This window comes from Mastacembelus armatus, chromosome 17 (genome assembly GCF_900324485.2).
Source record: "Mastacembelus armatus chromosome 17, fMasArm1.2, whole genome shotgun sequence".
Classification (NCBI taxonomy): domain Eukaryota; kingdom Metazoa; phylum Chordata; class Actinopteri; order Synbranchiformes; family Mastacembelidae; genus Mastacembelus; species Mastacembelus armatus.
In genome coordinates, this window is record NC_046649.1 from 12,005,820 (window position 1) to 12,024,919 (window position 19,100).

The 19,100-nt window shown below is 40.1% G+C and overlaps 1 protein-coding gene across 1 annotated transcript in view; it reads left to right on the forward strand.

Annotated features, from left to right (window-relative positions):
* The window catches only part of LOC113134474 (neurocan core protein-like), a 28,791-nt gene extending 11,718 nt beyond the window's left edge, over positions 1–17,073 (forward strand). The window contains exons 11-19 of the mRNA XM_026313863.1: positions 967–2,214; positions 5,929–6,045; positions 10,775–10,888; positions 12,598–12,649; positions 12,864–12,970; positions 13,325–13,407; positions 13,921–14,065; positions 15,151–15,333; positions 16,379–17,073. Of these exons, the coding sequence (XP_026169648.1) occupies positions 967–2,214; positions 5,929–6,045; positions 10,775–10,888; positions 12,598–12,649; positions 12,864–12,970; positions 13,325–13,407; positions 13,921–14,065; positions 15,151–15,333; positions 16,379–16,497 (2,168 nt within the window). The 3' untranslated portion in view covers positions 16,498–17,073. The remainder of the gene's footprint in view (positions 1–966; positions 2,215–5,928; positions 6,046–10,774; positions 10,889–12,597; positions 12,650–12,863; positions 12,971–13,324; positions 13,408–13,920; positions 14,066–15,150; positions 15,334–16,378) is intronic.
* Positions 17,074–19,100: the final 2,027 nt, after the last annotated feature.

Sequence of the window (19,100 nt, forward strand, 5' to 3'; positions counted from 1 at the left end):
TATGTTATTTATTTCTGCCAACAGTGCTATTTATTGTCATGTATTAGGAACATTTCCTTTAGCCATTTTAATCATTATGCATCTTTCAGACTGATGTCTTCGCAGCTCAGAGGTTGAATGTTCTCTTTATGAGTTGCTTAGTGCTGCATTTACGTCACATGACAAGGGTGGCAATTTACAAATGGCAGGCATTCATGTCAAAGGACAAATCAAGACAATTGTTTGATCGCAGTTGCTTGCATGAGGATTAAAAATGCTGTGCATTGACAATATAGCACTTTTTTTTGGTGTAATTTATTTGAACTGCAGACACTGATTACCATACTGCACCAATATTGTTAGACTTTTCAGACATTTCCATAATGCGCTGGATGTGTTGGAGTTGGTTTCTGAAAAATTCTGGCTTATTAGATTTAATTATGACGTGGATGTTGACATGAATGGCATTTACAAACCCCAAACCAGTAATTATGGTAACTCAGACATGACATAAACACAGTGTTAAATTATTTCAAAAGCACACACTGTATTGCACTCACAGTTGAATGTCAGACCTTTCACACACACACAGCTCCTTCTAATTGGCAAGGAGTTTAATGTAGCTTATTTGTTTGTTTATCCAGTCCCCATACATATGTCTCTGGGTTTCTTTCCCCAGTGACAACAATGTTTTAACATACTGTAGAGAGACGTGTTCAGAGCTTTTTTGTAAATGTTTTTCCTCAGTTTCTACAGATCTTTTCCTACTGGTATTGATAATATTGAAGTGTAGACAGTGCTGGTGCAGCTGATGGGAATCTTAGACAGCTTAGGCGTGTTTATTTTGTCTCCCTTGGCAAAGCAGAGAATTCAGACAATAATTTTCACTTTGTTCATCACTCTTGGCTTTGTCTTTTTTTGACCGCAATAATTGCACTCCTGACTTCCCTTGTTCTTTTGTTTTGGTTTGTTTTGTGCCCTCTCCAGGTTTGTTTTCTTGGGAAGGTTCATGGTTCAATGGTCCCACGAGGGAGAACACTACACCAGCCAGTGAAGACTCACCCACTCGTCTGGCATCTACTTTGGCTGCCTCCAATATTCCTGTAACTACAGAGAGCACCAAGAGCTGGGAGAATTCCGAGATGTACACGTCCACCACCTCTGGCTCAGCATCTGAAATCACCTCATCTGTTGGGGAAATCTGGTTCCGTGTCGAAGCAGAGACCACAACCCACTTGGGTGACAAGAGGGAGGAGACAGTGACCTCCAGAGCCAGTGGTAGAGGAGGCAGAGGAAGGGGGAAGAAGAACAGAGGGGAGGACAGGGGCAAAGGCGAAGAGAAGGGGAGAGGAGAGGAGAAGGAGAAAAGAGAAGACGAGGGGAGTGGAGAAATCATTGGTGCAGAGGCAAAAGGGGAGATACAAGTTTCACGACGACCGGTTGAAACAAATAAACCCAGAGAAAGATCCAGAGAAAGATCCAGAGAGAGGGGTCACAGGAAAGGACAGTCCACCACCACCACCACCACCACCACCACCATTATGCCCACCGCCATGCCCACCACCATGCCCACCACTACTACGACTACTACTACTGCCAGTACTGTGGAACCCACAGTCATGACCACAACTGGGTCTGAAGGCACTGACTTTCCTACATTCAAATCCTTGTCCGCTTTACCAGCAGAAACCCCATCACCATCTGTCTCACCAGAGCTATATCAGACACAGTCTCTATCTGCATCCCCATCCCGATCAACCTCAGCATCCCTGTCCATCTCAACATTTAGGTCATTATCTCAGTCATCCCCGTATCAGTCTCTGATTGAATCCCAAACCCCCTCCCCATTCCCATCTCTACCCGCTTCCTCCTCATCATCTTCATCTACTTTCTCACCGTTATCCTATTCCCAAACCCTATCACCCTCACCATCAGCACCCACTTCCCATCCTCCATCACAGACTCAAATGGTTGAATCAGGACACATGACCCCTACTTCTCCCTCGGACAACCAGGACAGCTCCACTAACCCCATAACATCCCTTCACTGGGTCCCAGTGGAGAAAGAATTACTGAACAGCTCACTGGATTATCCACCTTTATTGTCAGGGCCTCCAGATGATGAGGAGTCTGCTTGGTCTCACACTGTGGGCTCGGGTGCCCTGTTACCTGGTAATATTGAGGAAGAGAGCAGCAAAGGATCTAACATCAGCACTGTGACACTGGGCCCAAAAGGTAAGCTCTTTGTATTTGTTTTAAAATGTTCTACACTGTCATCCTTTTGTTTTATTTGTAATGTGTGTCCATGTATCTGTATATTTATTTTAATTTCTTCTAGACTTTGATATAATGCTTTATTTTAATCTCTTAGTTGGGTGCACTCCCCCTCCAAAAGTATTGGAACAGTGAAGCCAATTCCTTAATTTAGACTGACCAAGTCAATCTCCATACTTAAACCCTATAGAACATGTATTTTAGCTGATGTTGACATGAATGGCAGGAGGAGAGGAGGCTGAAGAGAGTAACCCCCCAAAACAAACAACTGAAAGAGGCTGCAGTGAAAGCCTGGAAAAGCATCACAAAAGAAGAATCCAAAGGTTTGGTCATGTCAGTGGGTCATAGGCTCGACGCAGTTATTACAAGCAAAGGATTTGCAACTAAATCTAAAATACTACACTACTAAAGTAAATAATTCTTATTTACTTTGATCTATTTTAAATCTATCTGTTACCATACTTTTGCTCATAAAAATTTGGTGTTTTGTTACATCTATATCAGATCCAGATATAGATACCTGGAAATAAAAGCTGAAATGTTGATCGTTGGTCTCATATTCAACTTTTGATGTCAAATCCAAATGTTTTCAGTCTATATCAAAAACAAAGGAATTGGCGTCACTGTTCCAATACTTTTGGAGGGGAGTGTGTTAAAGCAAAATCTTACCCTTACATTCTGCTAGGATCCCAATGTGATTATGGGCACATTTAAAAAATTAGGTTGAAATTAGGTGAAGGACTTTTCTGTTATACGCTGGTGCAGGGTATTGAGGTGTTGGAGGGTGGTTAGCTGCACCAAAAGAGGAGAGCTGTGACTTTTGCTATTTATTTATTGTGGTGTCTTCTTTGCCGTCTTGGTAATGTTAGATGGTTGGTTTGGGTCACAGAGAATGGGATTTCAGAAGTCTGGTGCTGAGCTAGGACTGATGGACAACATACTTTTGAACTAGAGTTCAATCGGTAGATCAGTGTCAGTCAGCTTAGCTTAGTACAAAGACTAGAAAGAGCAAGCCTGGCTTGATCTGAAAGTCACTGAACACACATTGTATCTCAAAACCACAGTGTAAAAACAATAATTTGCTGATTTATGGGGTTATGTGCTAGACTTTTACTTGAGAGCAGTGCATGTCAATAGAAATAAAGACTGAGGAAGACACCCAACAACCAAGCTGTAAAAAATGGCTTTATCCTTTAAGCTGCATTTTAATTTCCATTCCTCGGACCACACCACTGGGTTATTTATTCAAAAGATTCAGAGTGTATTTCTCAGCTACATTTTATTCCCACCAGAAGAGATCTCATCCCTGCCACAATCTGTTGATTAAGTCTGTAGCACTGTATATCTCAGTGAAGCTCCTGGCTGGCCACCTGGTTTACTGCTTATTTTTTGCTTGAAAATGAGAGTGCATACAGGAAACATCCTATCACCAGCATTTGAAAGCCCCACGGGCCTCGAGCTATCACACATTTCTATGGTGATTTATTTTGTTCCCTTTGAAAGAGGCTTGTGTCTGCGGCGGGTATGCCTGAGCTGCCTGCACGCGGTGTGAGGAGTCTGTGGATGGAAAACAGCTTTAAACTGTATCGACAAGAAGCCGAAGGCAACCATCTGGGCTGCTGGTGTACAGTATGAGGTCTGATTGATTGACTAGGAAGCCCTGGAGTCATGCAGGCAGAAGGCCATAAACACAAACTGATATCTTTGCTACACAAACTGCAGAGGTGCTGGATGCACTCGCAATAGATTAGCCCAAAATGCTGGCTTTCAACTTACATCTTTCTCGCTAATGTACACTCTCTTAGCTCCGGTTCAGTCCCTTGTGGTTGGTTTTCATGGTAGTGGTCAGTATTTGCTTTCCTGACTGGATCATGGAGCACTTTATAAGTCAGTTCAATCAATGAGGGAGAGGAGAATAAATGGGCCTCATGTTATATTCAAGGACATTCAGCAGCAAAGACATGAACGCACATGCAGATACACAGGCATTTATACAGTGCCATCAAGTTTCTTTCCATTGGCAGCTTGTTTAAACAGATTTTTATCCTTCTGTAACATTTAAATTGCAGTTAGTTTTTTGTCTCATGCCTTCACAGAAACGCCAGTGCTGACTTATGAGATTTAAAAATCATATTTCCAAAGTAAATCATATTTCCACTGAGTCTCTGATTACTTGTAGCAAAGATGTGTGTGGTCTGTGGATTATTACCTTGATATGTTGCTGCTGCAGGATATCATCCTCTATCCTCTTTCTGTAAACTTATTACTTGGACATTGCTGCTGCCAGATTATTGTTGTTGTTTGTGCTCAGTGTCAGGTGCTGTGCAGAGTGGGGGACAGTCCACTCTGTCAGCTCCTTCTACAGACTATTGGTTTTTCTGCACCACTCGTTTTAATGAACGGCTAATCGCACAAGGTTTATCTTTCATACACACATGAGCACACACACACATGTGCTGCAGTAAATCTGTTTGTCAAAACAGTTGATATTTGCCAAGGCGTGCCATGACCTTGACTGATGCAGAGGTTACCAGTGCGCTATGAGCTGGACTACTGTACATTAAATGAAGTGCATGGCTGGTTTTAGCACCTGACTTCAGCAGAATCCAAAGCATGAGCAGAGAGGATTAGCTCGCAAAATTTATCATAAATCTATAGAGCTGAAGCTATTTGAAAGTCTTGCTCTGCTCTCGAGTCCTTGTGATTGAAAACCCTCAATCTTGTTTTTTTTTCTTGTCATGTTTGGTCGGCATCATGATAATTATGAGAATGTGAGCTGAGCTTGAGATGTCTGCTTCTGGTTAGTTATTGGACAGGATCAGCCTCAGGGCTAATCATAGCCAAGGTATTGATTTTTGTTCATTGTACCGTGTAAACACAGTCACACAAACCCGCTTGCACACACCCTCATGCACCACCCCCTCCTTAGCTGTCGTCAGTGTCAGAGGGAGCTGGCAGAACAAAGACTCCCACAGCCGAGGTTTTGCAGCCAGGATGAACGAGTGGTGGTTTTCAAAGACCTTAAGTTGCGATAATGAGCGGTTCAGGGGAGAAGCATGTGGTAGTGTCTTAATTGATATGGAAATTTGTAATTGTGGAAGGAGACCACACACGCACACATTTAGGGGCTGAATAGCAGGGCCAAGGCGCTCAGCGGGAGGTCTGCTCATTTCTGTTGAGGATGGCTAATGTCTAAAGTTCTCACGCTGCCCATTACGCTTGGTGGAGTGAGCCAAGGCTCGCTTTCCATATGGTAACCATGACAACTGTGGCTGTGTGTGGATGGTGCGGCTGAGGCTCTCTGGCTTCTGATCCCTTTGAAAAGAGACAGTGTGAAATGGATATGCGTGTGTTGTGGCCACTGGTTTCGGCTGAGCTGCAGTGATAGAAAGTCAGTGGCATGTTTTTTTTTCTGAGATATGGGCTTGTTTTTATCTTTATCTAAAATCTGAGCAGCAGTGGGGGAAATTATGCTTAAGTCATGCAACTCTAAAGGATCACCATGGAAATAAATGTTTTGACATTTTATTCAGCATCTAAGCTTAGATACATCTGTTTTATTATAAATCACATTTGCACACAGACAAAATGTTCTTCTTTACAGTATCCCTAATTAACTCCTTTAATTTGAATCCCCAAATTCTCCCTCCACCCCCACCCGTCTGCCTCTTTTAGTCAAGGTGGACCCCTGCGTGACTAACCCATGTCTGCACGGAGGAAAGTGCCTTCCTCAGGGAACGGGCTACAGCTGCTACTGCCCACAAGGATACACTGGGGAGAACTGTGAGATTGGTGAGCGATGCTCAAACACACACACTCACACATCCCACACAAACACTGGAATAATGAAATCATCTCTGCGCCAGTCTGCATGTAGATATTGACATGAGGCTCTACAATGGTCTGCTGGCAAGTCAAAGGCCCAGATGTCCGTCACATTGAGAGAGACGTTTGAATGGGCCTAGAAGTTCACACTGTGAGAGCAGGCGTTATGGTAATGGTCCCTAAGGGTTAAACAGTTGGTAGCTTTCTCCACCTTGATTTTTTGTTCACAATAAAAACTCCTGGCTGATGTTTATTTCATGAATAAATTATCATTTTCTCTGATCTAAAAGACACTCTGAACACAAATCTCTGCCAATGCTCTACCATTCTCTAACTCACTGTTGTACCTTAAGATACCATTATAGTCACTTGAATTTTAAAGGGAATTGACTTCCTGTCCCTAGCGAAAATACCTAAAGGTTTTGGAATGAAGTCAATGCTTCTCTTATTTCATTGTGGCTAACAGAAATCGTTTAATGGCAGAAATCCCAGATTCAGATCACCACCATCAAATAATCAATTGTTCCTGACACAAAGGCCTTTCTGCACCCTGATCTTCATGGGAATCCATTAATGGGGCTTGAGGATATGCCGCTGACAGACAGAGAAACTAAACATAACCGTCTTGGCAGAGGTGTAAAGATGACTAAGAGATGCTGATCACTGCGATTTGCAATTACACCCTCAGAGGTTTGACAGATTACATACATTAGTCACACTTTATTACAGGAAAGATTAATAGGCCTCCATGTTGCATCAATATAACTGATGGTGAAGTGTACAACAAAAGGATTTAGTTTCAAAATCTTCTTGTCAGTCCTCCAGTGTCTACATGTAATTTTCTCTGTCACACTGAGCTCTCCTTTGTCGTTGATAAAGACAAGACCAGGTCTGAATTATACTTCTTGAGGTGTCACTGTCATGAGACAAAGAAGCCAGATGTTTCTGCTTTTTTAAGAATCATCATCTATCTAGATGAAACTATGGTGTGAAGCAAAATCTGATTGTTACATCAAAATAAAATCCTTAATTAACACTAATTAACTGATTCAGTCAGTTTCTAGGAGCTCAACATTGTGTGTGGTTTCACGTGGTAATGAACTGCTATTAGCAAAACAGAAGTAATTCAGACAGAATAATTTTAAAAGCCTGTGTGAGCCTGCAGGGCCATTTGACGCCATATTTATGAGACGCTGGGTTGGTATACAAATGAAAAATATAATTGTTTCATTGTCCAAAATCCATATTTAACTGTGAAAGAATTATTCAGACACAATCAAATTTCACTGTGCCAGCTCACAGTTAAGATTGATAATGATCAATATGACACACTATTTTCCCATGACATTTCTATATTAGATAATTGCACTGGAAATGCATGTAGGGCTGCATTACATTGGATTTACAGGATTTTTTGCATCAGTGTGATGAAAAATATCTATAAATATTCCTCAAATAATTTTTCAGAAATTATGTTACAACTATAAATAAACATACAGTGCAATCTACTGTATATTAATGCTGTGAAGATTCTGTTTATCCACCTCATCGTCCCACTTCTGAAATTAAAACTTTCCCAAATATAGTTAGACTTTAGAAGAAGTGCTTGGGAGACTCAGTGTAGTCCCCAATGACTCAAAGCATTCAGTATAACTGCCTCTGCAGAGATACTGTGACACTGACACAGAGGTATAAATCTGCCTTCTAGGCCCTGATTTGTTCCTTAACACATGCTCAGCTCATTAATCAGCCATTTGTCAAAGAAGTAATGACTTCATAAATAAATAGACCACATAGAGTAACAAACAGATTTGTATTTAGAGTCCCTGGAGCTGTGAGACTTAATACTTACTGAGTGCTAAATTTTGTCTGTTGTACAGTGTCACTGAAAGGTGGACGGATAGATAGACATTGACAGCCAGCAGCTGATGCATGCATATACTGCAGGGCCTGGTTATGCATTTGCAGAATTTGCAGTGTTACCTCTCTGAGGAGCATCTTCCCCTTTGCATAATGGATGAGAGGGACGTTCAATTTATTATACTGGACAACAAAGAGATGGACTGCTTTTAATGGGGAGAGAGTGTTGGTGGTGTGTGATAAACTGTGTGTTTAGCTGTGAACTAGTAGCAAAAGATTCAGTACCTTGGCCAGCACAGCATCGATAAAACAATTAATATATGGAAGGAGGACAGAACCAAATCAAGGAGAATGGGTGACTATAATTAATAAATAATCATCAAAAATGATGCTGTAACAGAATCAGTGAGAGTCAATATTACATAGTGCACATATTACAGAGAACACCTCAGTTTCTTAATATCAACTCCAGCATCTCCCCACTTTGCATAAAATGTATGAAGGAAACAGGAACATACTCGTATTTTATGCAGACATGTTTGTTTATAAACCGATACTGGAAACCCATTTAAAGGTGCTTTATGATATCAGTTACACAGAAACTACATTGCAAACTGCATTGTTCCTACTCAGACTTCTCTCTGAGGACTCTGGTCTCATCTCACTCATGTTGACTTTAATTGCGAAGCTGCTACTGTTGGCAAGGAGGTGCATCCTGCTCCAATGTATGAAAGACATTGTCTCAAATGTATTGCAGTGTTTCCAAGAAATGTACAATATTCTCCCAACAGAAAGTCGAACTGCCACTTTGAAGGGAAATGGCAATATATTTTAGAACATCAGGCAAACAATCCTGGCTCAGGCTCAGCTACCAAGGGAGAATTAGGACCAGATAATCAGGAGCACATTCCCCAGCATTGTGCAGAATGATATTCATATGTATTCATGCAGGCACTAAGGTTGTGACTGAAATTGAATGTACCTCTTTGCAGGTCTGGCCTGTTCAATGTGTCTGTGGTGCCACTGTGTTGATGCCATCACTTTTAAGTGTTGAATATTTGGGGCACTATATGTTCCAGGGAAGCTACTGTATTTTCTCCTGTGTTAAAAATTAAATATAAGTTTCTCTGTCGCTTTGTAGGAATTCCTAGCTTCTGCACCTACATTTATGTTTGAATGTCAGAAGAACTTTCTTTTCCTTGAACATTTGGTGATTATCTCACATAATGAATCCAAGCATAAGGCTGAGTTGTACCCACACAGTTTCATTTAATCTCTAAACTCAAAATTTATATCTGGGTTTGTTACAATTACCAGTATCATAAAAATTATTAATCTTTAATTCATACAAAATTTTGTCCAGTTTCACCACAGTTTTATTAACTGTTAAGTTTAACTTTACAGTGTTTTCTGCCATAGTGCCATTCTGTCGAAGCAAGTTGTCAAAGAAGAGTATTTTTGTTATAAGAAAAGTTACATCTGAAAACTATCAGACTACTTTGATCATACAGTCAGATAACATTGTTTGATTGAGCACAACTGTGCTTTATAGGAAGAGGAAAGAAATCTTAAATAAAAACACATTAGTATACATCTCCACTTTCGAACTTTATACCTTTGTTCAAGAAACAGCCTCATTTTCTTTATCTATCTTTAAAGTGCTGCCATTTTTATAAACAGATAAACAGCCCCTGCTGTCAGAATAAAATTAGTTCAAACCTTTAATGGCACCGAAAAAACAAAATAATAAAAATAATATTTAAAAAGAGTTTTACATGTCCAGCAACACATTTTGTCTACAATGCACATTTTAGTTCAGACAAATAATAATCCTTTTACAACAAACCTTCAATGTGTCAAGTGAGGACAGTGTGAAATATGAGAGTCTTGTATGAGAATAAAGGTCACTGTAATTTGAGCAGTCTGACACTTTTAGCTGTTCTCAGCCACCGACCTTTTTCAGTGTTTGGTACCAAATAACGATTACAGTGTGAGGAAATACTTTGAAGAGGGTTTGAACTTGTAAATGGCTTTATTTTTTCACTCTCACTGTGAGCTTTAATAGGTTTGTGCAGTCCTGTGGTTTCTGTTACTCTGGGTGCAACCCCCCCCCGCAGTGGTGAAAGAAGAATTACAGTACATGTCCTCTATTTACAATGATAAAACAATGCCTTATTGATCACTGTAGAAAAATGCTCCATACACCTGCCACAGAGAAGCACAGTTAGTTGCAGAGCGGCAGCCCCTGGGCTGGTAGAATTTGTTTTGTTTCTTAAGATCTTTTCAGCAGGGTGGAAGTGGGAATGGGGACTTGAACTTGGATCCTGTACTCAAAACTCTCTGCTGACTAACACGCCCAATTTATGCATGCACTTTAACTGCTCTAAAGGAAAAGCAATGAAATGTGCAGACTCTTGTTTCTCCCTCATGCAGCCATTTGTAAATGGAGACAATGGACAAGAGACAAAATAAGAGATTGGACATACATCAAGACAACCATAAGCTCTGTAAATGCATAAAGAAGGCTGTAATACACTTGAAAGCCTTTTAGAGTGTCTTCCTCTGTGAGATAATGAGAACAAATAAGGAATGTAAAGGGGATTAGACAGTCTGTATTCTCCTCACACCCTGTTTGAATAGTGCTACTTTACTCACCAACATGGACACATTTCAGTGTTTAAACCGGGACAAATGACCACCTCGTGTTATGTCAGTGCTTGAATGGCAGCAAATCCCCACACAGTTGTTTCTTTCTTTATGAAGAATATCTTTTCATCATGCTTTGGAGATCTGCAACCCCCTCTGTTCACACACTGTTTTTTTCTCTTCCTCACAGACGTTGATGATTGCCAGTCTGAGCCATGCGAAAATGGAGGCACTTGCATTGACAAGATTGATTCATTCCTCTGCCTTTGCCTGCCCAGCTATGGAGGAGACACATGTGAGAAAGGTAAGAGGGAGGAAACCGCACGCATACACACTGATAGAGAACCAATTACCCCAAGCTATGTGAGGAGAATTATTATTCATTATAACATTTGAGTGTGTGGCACCAACAAATTTACAACATTGTTAGGAGTGAAACCATAGGGGTGAAGATTCCCAGCCATCTGAAAGTAGCAGTAAAGGGTTTGTTGCTAACTGCACTGGTGGAAATAGTGCTGATTAATGTGCAGCATCTGTTACAGCCGTATGTCATAACTCAATATCTCCCAGATGTGTGTCACAGGGCGGCAGGGTGACGTACATTGCCTGAATCACCTGCATGCACAAAGATGCACACAGTGTTTTCCATGTATTGGTTACTGTTTGCACATGTTTATTGAGTTTTTATAGTCTGCATCTCCACATACAGGCACATATAGTATGCCCGCACAGTTATGTGGCAGGTGGTATGACATTATTGCTGTGACTGTATCATGTACTGTTGATAGATTACAGGGACCCTGTGTGTGAACTGGCAGCATAGTAGGTGCTCATAGTCATTACAGTATGTGAAAAAACTGGAGACCTGCTCATAAGCCATATTTTCATAGTGCAACCGATGGTCAACTAATTTAAAGATTTCAGTATAAACATTTGTTATATATTATAATGCTAAATTTTTTCATATACACGTTAGAAAAAGAAGTTCTTACCAAGTATTAAACTAATATGGATGTGATGTTAAGTTAATAAAGCAGGTGAACATGCTTTGTTTATATTAAACTTATGAATAAAAAAGTGCTTTATAGGAAGAGGAAATTGAGAAAGAGGGAGATAAAAGGGACAATATATGAAAAAAAGTGTACAACTCCCAAAATAAAATGTATGAAATCAAGAAAAAAACAAAAATAAAACAAATTTTAAGATTCTTTTTAATTAAATTGTTAGACATGTTTGACAAGTTGTGTTTTGTAAAGAACAGTCAGACCTAAGGATGGGCAGAGACACAAGCCAGGGAAAACAAGCAGGTGGATGTGAAGCTATTGTTAAATATAAACCAGGCTAAGCTAGCAATTAAGGGGCTCATGCCGGCACTCAGATAGCGAAATAAGCAGATCTGGATCTGTGTTAGGTAATCAAAGAGGTGTAGAGCAGCAGACAACCCACAAATACAGCTTGGTCTTAGCATCTTTGCATATGAAGTGTGAACAATAAACACAGGGACAAAATTATGTGTTGCATGGCACTAATCACCCCCCATACTACACATTCAAACCCACGTACAGAGACGCACACAAGCGCTGATTCATCACCTTACTGATTTTAGCCGCCTCCAGCTCCAGATCTGTCCTACTTATGTGTGTGTGTATACTAGTAGTAATAAGGATTAATGAATATCTAACCTTTGCAGTTATAAATGAATTCACAGGTCTTGGTGCTATTAATGAATACTAATAGTGCAGAGAAATGGCCACATGTGCGGTGAATTGAAAATGAGCCTGTATAATTAAATTCATATCTTTAGCCTCTCAAGATGCCGAAGTCATATATTTTTGTCTTTATTTCCCAAACAAGATAGAGCAAAAAATCAAATGGTTCTTCCACTTCCCCTAAACTCCCATCTCAGGTTTTAGACATTGCGTGTTCCTGCACTAAACTACTCGTTTATGTTCCCTTCAAGGAATAATTTTTGTTTGTCTCATTTGCCCTTCTCCTTTCATTTCATCTTTACAGACATAGAAGGTTGTGAGCATGGTTGGAGGAAGTTTCACGGCCACTGTTACAGGTAGGAGTGATATAAATGTGGCTTTCCTCTGAAAATAAATGGACTCCCAATATATTTACCTTCACAAGTCCCTCATCTATCTGAATTACTCCTTCATACCGCTGAGTGATCTGTGATATACGTAGCGCAGCGCTCTGTACCATTTAAGCTTGTCTTACTGCATATTATGTGAAAAATGTATTTTCATATCGGTTTTCACTGTGCCGTCCCTCAGGTACTTTACCCACAGACACACCTGGGAGGATGCAGAGAAAGACTGTAGAGAGCACAGTGCACACCTCAGCAGCATCATCTCAGCTGCTGAGCAGGAGTTTATCAATGGTATGTGCACATCTTGGTTTCATTCTGTGCACACGTCCCTGTTACGCGAAACAGAAATCACAATCAAGATGTAATAACCATAATACCAAATCAAATAAAGCAAAGAAAAAATATTATAAAGCAGAAAACAGGATGTTATGAAACTGAAGCAGGAAAGCAGTAAAAAACAAACAGCTTTTATCTGTAGTCACCCTGATTTGTTAGTTCACTGTACATTACAGGGAAACTGGAAGACAAAAAAAAGGAAGTCACAAATGAAATAATGCAGAAAAAGACAGAAGAGGGCCAATGGATTTATGAGAGTGGAACAATGTAATTAAGTTAAAGGATCATGGTGTTCTGGTGTGTTTCCAGGTCTGGGTCATGACAATGCGTGGATCGGACTAAATGACCGCACAGTGGAGGAGGACTTTCAGTGGACTGACGGAAGTGATCTGGTTAGTGATCAGAGTTCAGCTGTGCTGCCATGTGAGAATCACCACTTTGAGTTTTTAAACCACTGAAAGTTTTTGTTTATAACTTTCACAAAAAAGGAGGAAACAAAGCCGTTTTTTTACTCTTGATTTTAACACTCCACAACTCAAAAATGTGCATCGCCAAGACTGGATGTGGTTTGACTGACAGCAGTTAGAACAGCCCACAAAAACAAGACAAGAAATGTCTCCTGAAAAAGACAAATTTTATTTTGTATTCATAGAGGACACTGTTATTCATAATAGGAAATTGACTGAGAAAATAAGTTTTTTTGGACCTTTAAAGCTTTTCCTTTTAACTTACAACTGTCCTTATTTATGTCCAACACCTAATGTGTAATGTAAATTGCATTGATCTGAAAATACCAGTGTTCGTCTTTCTAAGAAAAAAATGAGGAAAGATTCAATATTCCCAGACTGACGGTGCTGACAAACGAAAGAAGAAGCATCTGAGCTGTGTTGTTTGCTGTTGTGTAGGTATATGAGAACTGGAGGGAGAGCCAGCCAGATAACTTTTTCGCAGGCGGTGAAGACTGTGTAGTGACCATTGCCCATGAGGATGGCAAGTGGAACGATGTGCCCTGCAACTACAATCTGCCCTACATCTGCAAGAAAGGCACAGGTACTGTAATACTGTTGGGCTGAGTGTAACAAAGTAGCTGAGATAACTCACAAACAAAGAAGTTAAAACATTTTTCTTTGCATTCTTTTTAGTATTGTTAAAAATGTGTAAAAAAAATGACTTGCTGCCTTTCCCTGCTGTTGTCCAGTATGTCTCTTTCTCAGCAGTTTAACGCTTAATATTCTGTTCTTGGGAGGACATTTTTGCTGTCTTCATACAATGTGGTTGCTTGTGTAAGATTGCTGACCAGCTGGCTACCTGTTAGTCATCTGTGCTCATCATCAGCTCTTGTGCTGTTTTATGTATAAAAGATTTCTCTCTAACAAAGAGACTTCAGTAGCTTCACTCATGCTTTTTTTCCATTAAAGGCCACAACAGCAGATGCTCCAAAAATTGACAATAAGCACAAAGTTAGGTGAAGATTGTGATTCAGTCTCAAACCTGTATTGATTTTTGAGTGCAATATCAATCTCAGTCCTGCTCTTATTGCCATCTCTCTCTCTTCAGGGCCTGCTTACACTTGACCAGGCTGCAGAACTGTAGTTGCAGTTATTGCCAATTATTGCCTTGTTCAGAAATATGATCTGAAATGATTCTGAGCTGCGTGGTTTTCCTAATACTCAACCACACCTTCCTTTTTTTGGCTTAGCTGAATGTGAATGTAGTGAGATTTTGTAGGGTGCAAAGAAAACTAAACAGAGGACCATTGAAAACAAGAAGGATGGTCAAGAGGAACTGGAAAAGGAAGTGGAAAGGTGGGAGAAGAGGATTAAACAGTTTGAGTGCTTGTTTGTCTGGCTGTGGTCTCATGGCTCTTTGGGCTGGTTGTCATCCCTGCCTGCTGCAGGGACCCATTATCTCCACAGCTCAGCTCAACAGTCAGACAGAGCAAAGCAGAAGCTGCCACAAAGAGGCAAAACACACCTGGGATATTGTTTGATTGTTTTTACACACCATGGACAACGCTGTAAACTATAGACAGTGAATTAACATTGGTATTTGTACCAAACAGACGCGATCTGCAGACTGAGGTGAAATAGACACTGGACCGTTATCTGTATGATTTACATGGTTTGTTTTGGCAGTGTTGTGTGGGACCCCGCCTGCAGTGGAGAATGCCCATTTGATAGGTCGCAGGAGGTCACACTATGACATCCATTCGGTGGTGCGCTACCAGTGCTCTGAAGGCTTCTACCAGCGTCACATCCCCACCGCTCGCTGCCGGGCTGACGGGAGCTGGGAGAGACCCAGGATCATTTGCACAAAGTGTGAGTGTCTAATTTCAACCTGCCAGGTGTCATGTCATGCATGTAAAGGAAAATAATGAAAACATGGATAAGGAAAAAGTATGAAACTTTATATTTATTACACTTTTTACATCCACATTGTAAGTGGGTCCCCTTTTACGGAGGCAGCCATCTTGAGTCGCTATGTTTCTACAGTAACCCAGAATGGACAAACCACACTGGCTCTAGACAGAGAATAACATTTTGTTTTAAAGGTGACGTCCACCGTACGCTTTCTTGCATCTGGAAATGTGCTCAGGAGGTTGCATTTTGAAATCTCACCACTAGATGCTGCTAAATCTTTTTACACAATGCACCTTTAAATAATTGAACTAAGACTCTTATCTCGTAACTTCTTACTAAGGTTTGTCTAATCACATGTATCATGTCCATGGTTCAAGTCTAGCCAGGGACCCTTGTCAAATGACATACCCCTTCTCTCGCTCCTTATCTGACCTTTCTATTGTCAACTCACTAATAAAGTTTAAACTTGAGCCCACTGTTAAATCCTCCAGGCCAGTCTCATTTCAGGCTCATTTTAGATTATTGCAGATATGTTGGTCCCTGAATAGCAACAAGAAACTGCAGTACAGAAATAACAAGATATGTTTGGGAAAAACAGTTTTCTAACCATTACATACTTTGTCACTGCGCACTGTGGTCACAGTTCTTTTTCAAAAGCCATTCATAAAGTATTATTGTTATTGGGTTTTAAAACTCAGTTATTCATGTCAGCATCAGCCTGAAAGTGTCTCTAAGGCTAGACTGTAAACACAAGGCTTTTTGAAATATAAAAAATATATACCGTAATAACTGAAATATATAACAGAAAGATATGAGCATTTGTGTCAAGCAGATAGAACTAGAGTGAGATACTGAAAAATAAACAGATATTTAGATGTTGAGTAGGGGATTTAATTTAACACATATGAGGCACAGTAATCTTAGAAAATGAGATTTGTGTTGTATATATGCAGGGCTACAGTGTATGTACAACATAAACATCTTTGTTTCTTTCCAATTTCAGCCCGACGATCACACCGGTACAGGCGCCACCACCACAATCAGCACCATGAACGCCGCAGCCACAGGAGACACGGAGGAGAGGGACACAAGGCCAGAGAGGACGCACACAGCTACTACTGAACCAAATAATCCAATGTCTGCAGTGCCTAGGTGCTAACCATGGCCCATAAAGAAAGACAGTAGTTCACAACACTTCCATTTCCTTTCCTGCTCTGTAAGATGCTCTCTCCTTATATAAAAGGGTTTCTCACTCTAACACAAGTTTATCTCAATAGTCCCTGAGTTTGGCTGTTTTGATGATTCTTTCTTTTTTAAGCCACTTCCCTTAACTGAGGTCCATAAGAACACTAACTGTAAGACTAACTCTTATTAACACGCTCCCTCCATAACATCTCCGTACAGTAAACTCCCTTCTGTCCATGAACTTTAACCGTCCGTCAGTCTGTCCGACGGGCAGCAGTGAGTGACCGTGTGTGAGCGTATGCATGCAACAAAGAAACTAGAGAAGTGCAGAGTCACTTTTTTTTTTAAAGTTTGCTTGTTCTACATGAAAATTGACTCATCTTAGTATTCTGTTTACAAAGCACAGATGTAATTAATGCAACATAGCATTTAGTCCCTGGTAACCCCGAGCTTTTTGTATGTGTACTGTAGCTGTTCGTTTTTCCATAGAGCACCTGAATAGCCTGTCTGTTTTATCCTATTGACATGCTTTTTTCTAATATTCGCTATGTTTTTGTGTAATGTTCCTATTTATTATGAAACATTTGCTAGTGAATATGCTTTTTTTTTAACTTATACTTCAGAGAGCCAGTTTTACATCACTTTTCTACACCAGTACATAGGTTCAGCAATCAAACAGTAACTAAATTAATCATTTGATTACCTCTAATCTCTGTAGTGTAAATATTGTGGTGTTTGTTACTGGCTAGTCATTGATTAATAGCTGGACATTGTCCAATTAAATCGGCTCCCCTATGTCATGAGCACTCTCAGTCACTACATCGGGTTAACACAGATAGTTTGGATGGGATTATACTTTCTTGAGATAACCACTTGATTGTATCTAAATTGCTGAATACCTTCAGTCTTTGCACGGCTATATTTACATGATGGGTAGAATGTCACTATTTTTTGTCTTTGGTCCCTTTGATATTTGATCGATCATCCACTTTTTTGGTGTTCTTATGACTTTTTGTCCTGCTGTTGTATTTCATTCTTAATAAAGTTTAAAAAAACAACAACATTGTTGATTATTCTTCATCAAATCCAAAAAACCTTAATCTTTTTCTGCCTTGAAAATGTCTCAGCCTTTGTTAAATAGATTACCATAAAATTTTGACAACTGTACGCTAAAGGTTTAAACCTTTGATTGTCCACTGCCACCATCACAGGGTTGACATTTGTGGCTTTGATTGCAAAATCTGGACAAATATTGGTGGGATCGCCATGAAATTTGTTGCCAGCATGAATTCTAACACTTGTGATGATGTGAGTTTTCATCTAGCACCATCATCACATCAAAAATACTTTAGGTTATAATGTTTATAGAAATAATACCATAAGCAGTAGATGATGGATGAATGTATGTTAATGAGCTGAATATTGAAAGAAAGGGGATGACCCAAGTAGGGCTGCACCAAATACTCGATTAAATAGATTAATTCGATTACAAAAATTCGTCTAGGCAACTTATTTTTCGCGAGGATTGAGTCACTTGCTTTGTCGGACCTTCTCCGCCTAGGGATCATTGTTCCACACGGACCGTAATCACTGTCGCACATCGCATTTCCTTATCAATAGTTGGCGCCATGTCAGAGAGCGAAACCGTCTGTAAAAGGCAGAAAATGTCCAAAGTTTGGGATCGTTTCAAACTTAAAAAAGATGTTAACGCAGTACAATGTGTGTATTATAAAGTAGAACAGGTGAACCACAATAACACTTCGTCAATGCTTCAACATCTGGACACAAGGTAACGTAATTTTAAGGTAACATGTAGTTTACACAATAGTGTTATTGTTTAAAAATGCAAAAGTCAATTTAATCTGATTACTCGAGTAATTGTTGAAATATTCGGTAGAATACTCGATTCCAAAAGTGATCGATAGGTACAGCCCCAGACCCACCAGATGTGTTTTCAGGAACGACTAACAAGCAACAGAACGTCAGTGTCAAAATATCAGTCACGTTTTAATCCAGTACCAGAGTTTGACCACAGAAACGAACATAAATCTGTCACTATTCTCTCTGGTTGTGTATTTTTAGCTAAGCTGAAACCATTTAGGCTATTTCATCTATATATACTGCATACCCACAAGGCCACAGCTGGAAATACTGAGGTCCAAGCAGCCCCTGAACCTCCGAACATAAAGGATTGTCAGTGTTCATGACTTCTATTACTTGCATTTAATAATTTTCTAAACCAGTTGGATGTCCTATCATTTTTCTACGTTATATTCTAAAAGCTGTATTTCTATTTGTGTGACACCTTGACACCCACAATGAAAACAGTTTAGGCCACAGGGCCGACCGATGAGTCATGTGCTCATTTGTGCTGTTGAAGTGTATGACAACTCACCTAAATCCAGGGTTCAACCCTTATCAGTTTGGCAACTGCAGCAGCTCACCGCACATAGGGCACAGTGACATCACCAGGCATGGACAGTATTGACAGATGGTCATGTTAAACCAGCAAAATACTCAGTTTGTCAAAAGCTCATTTC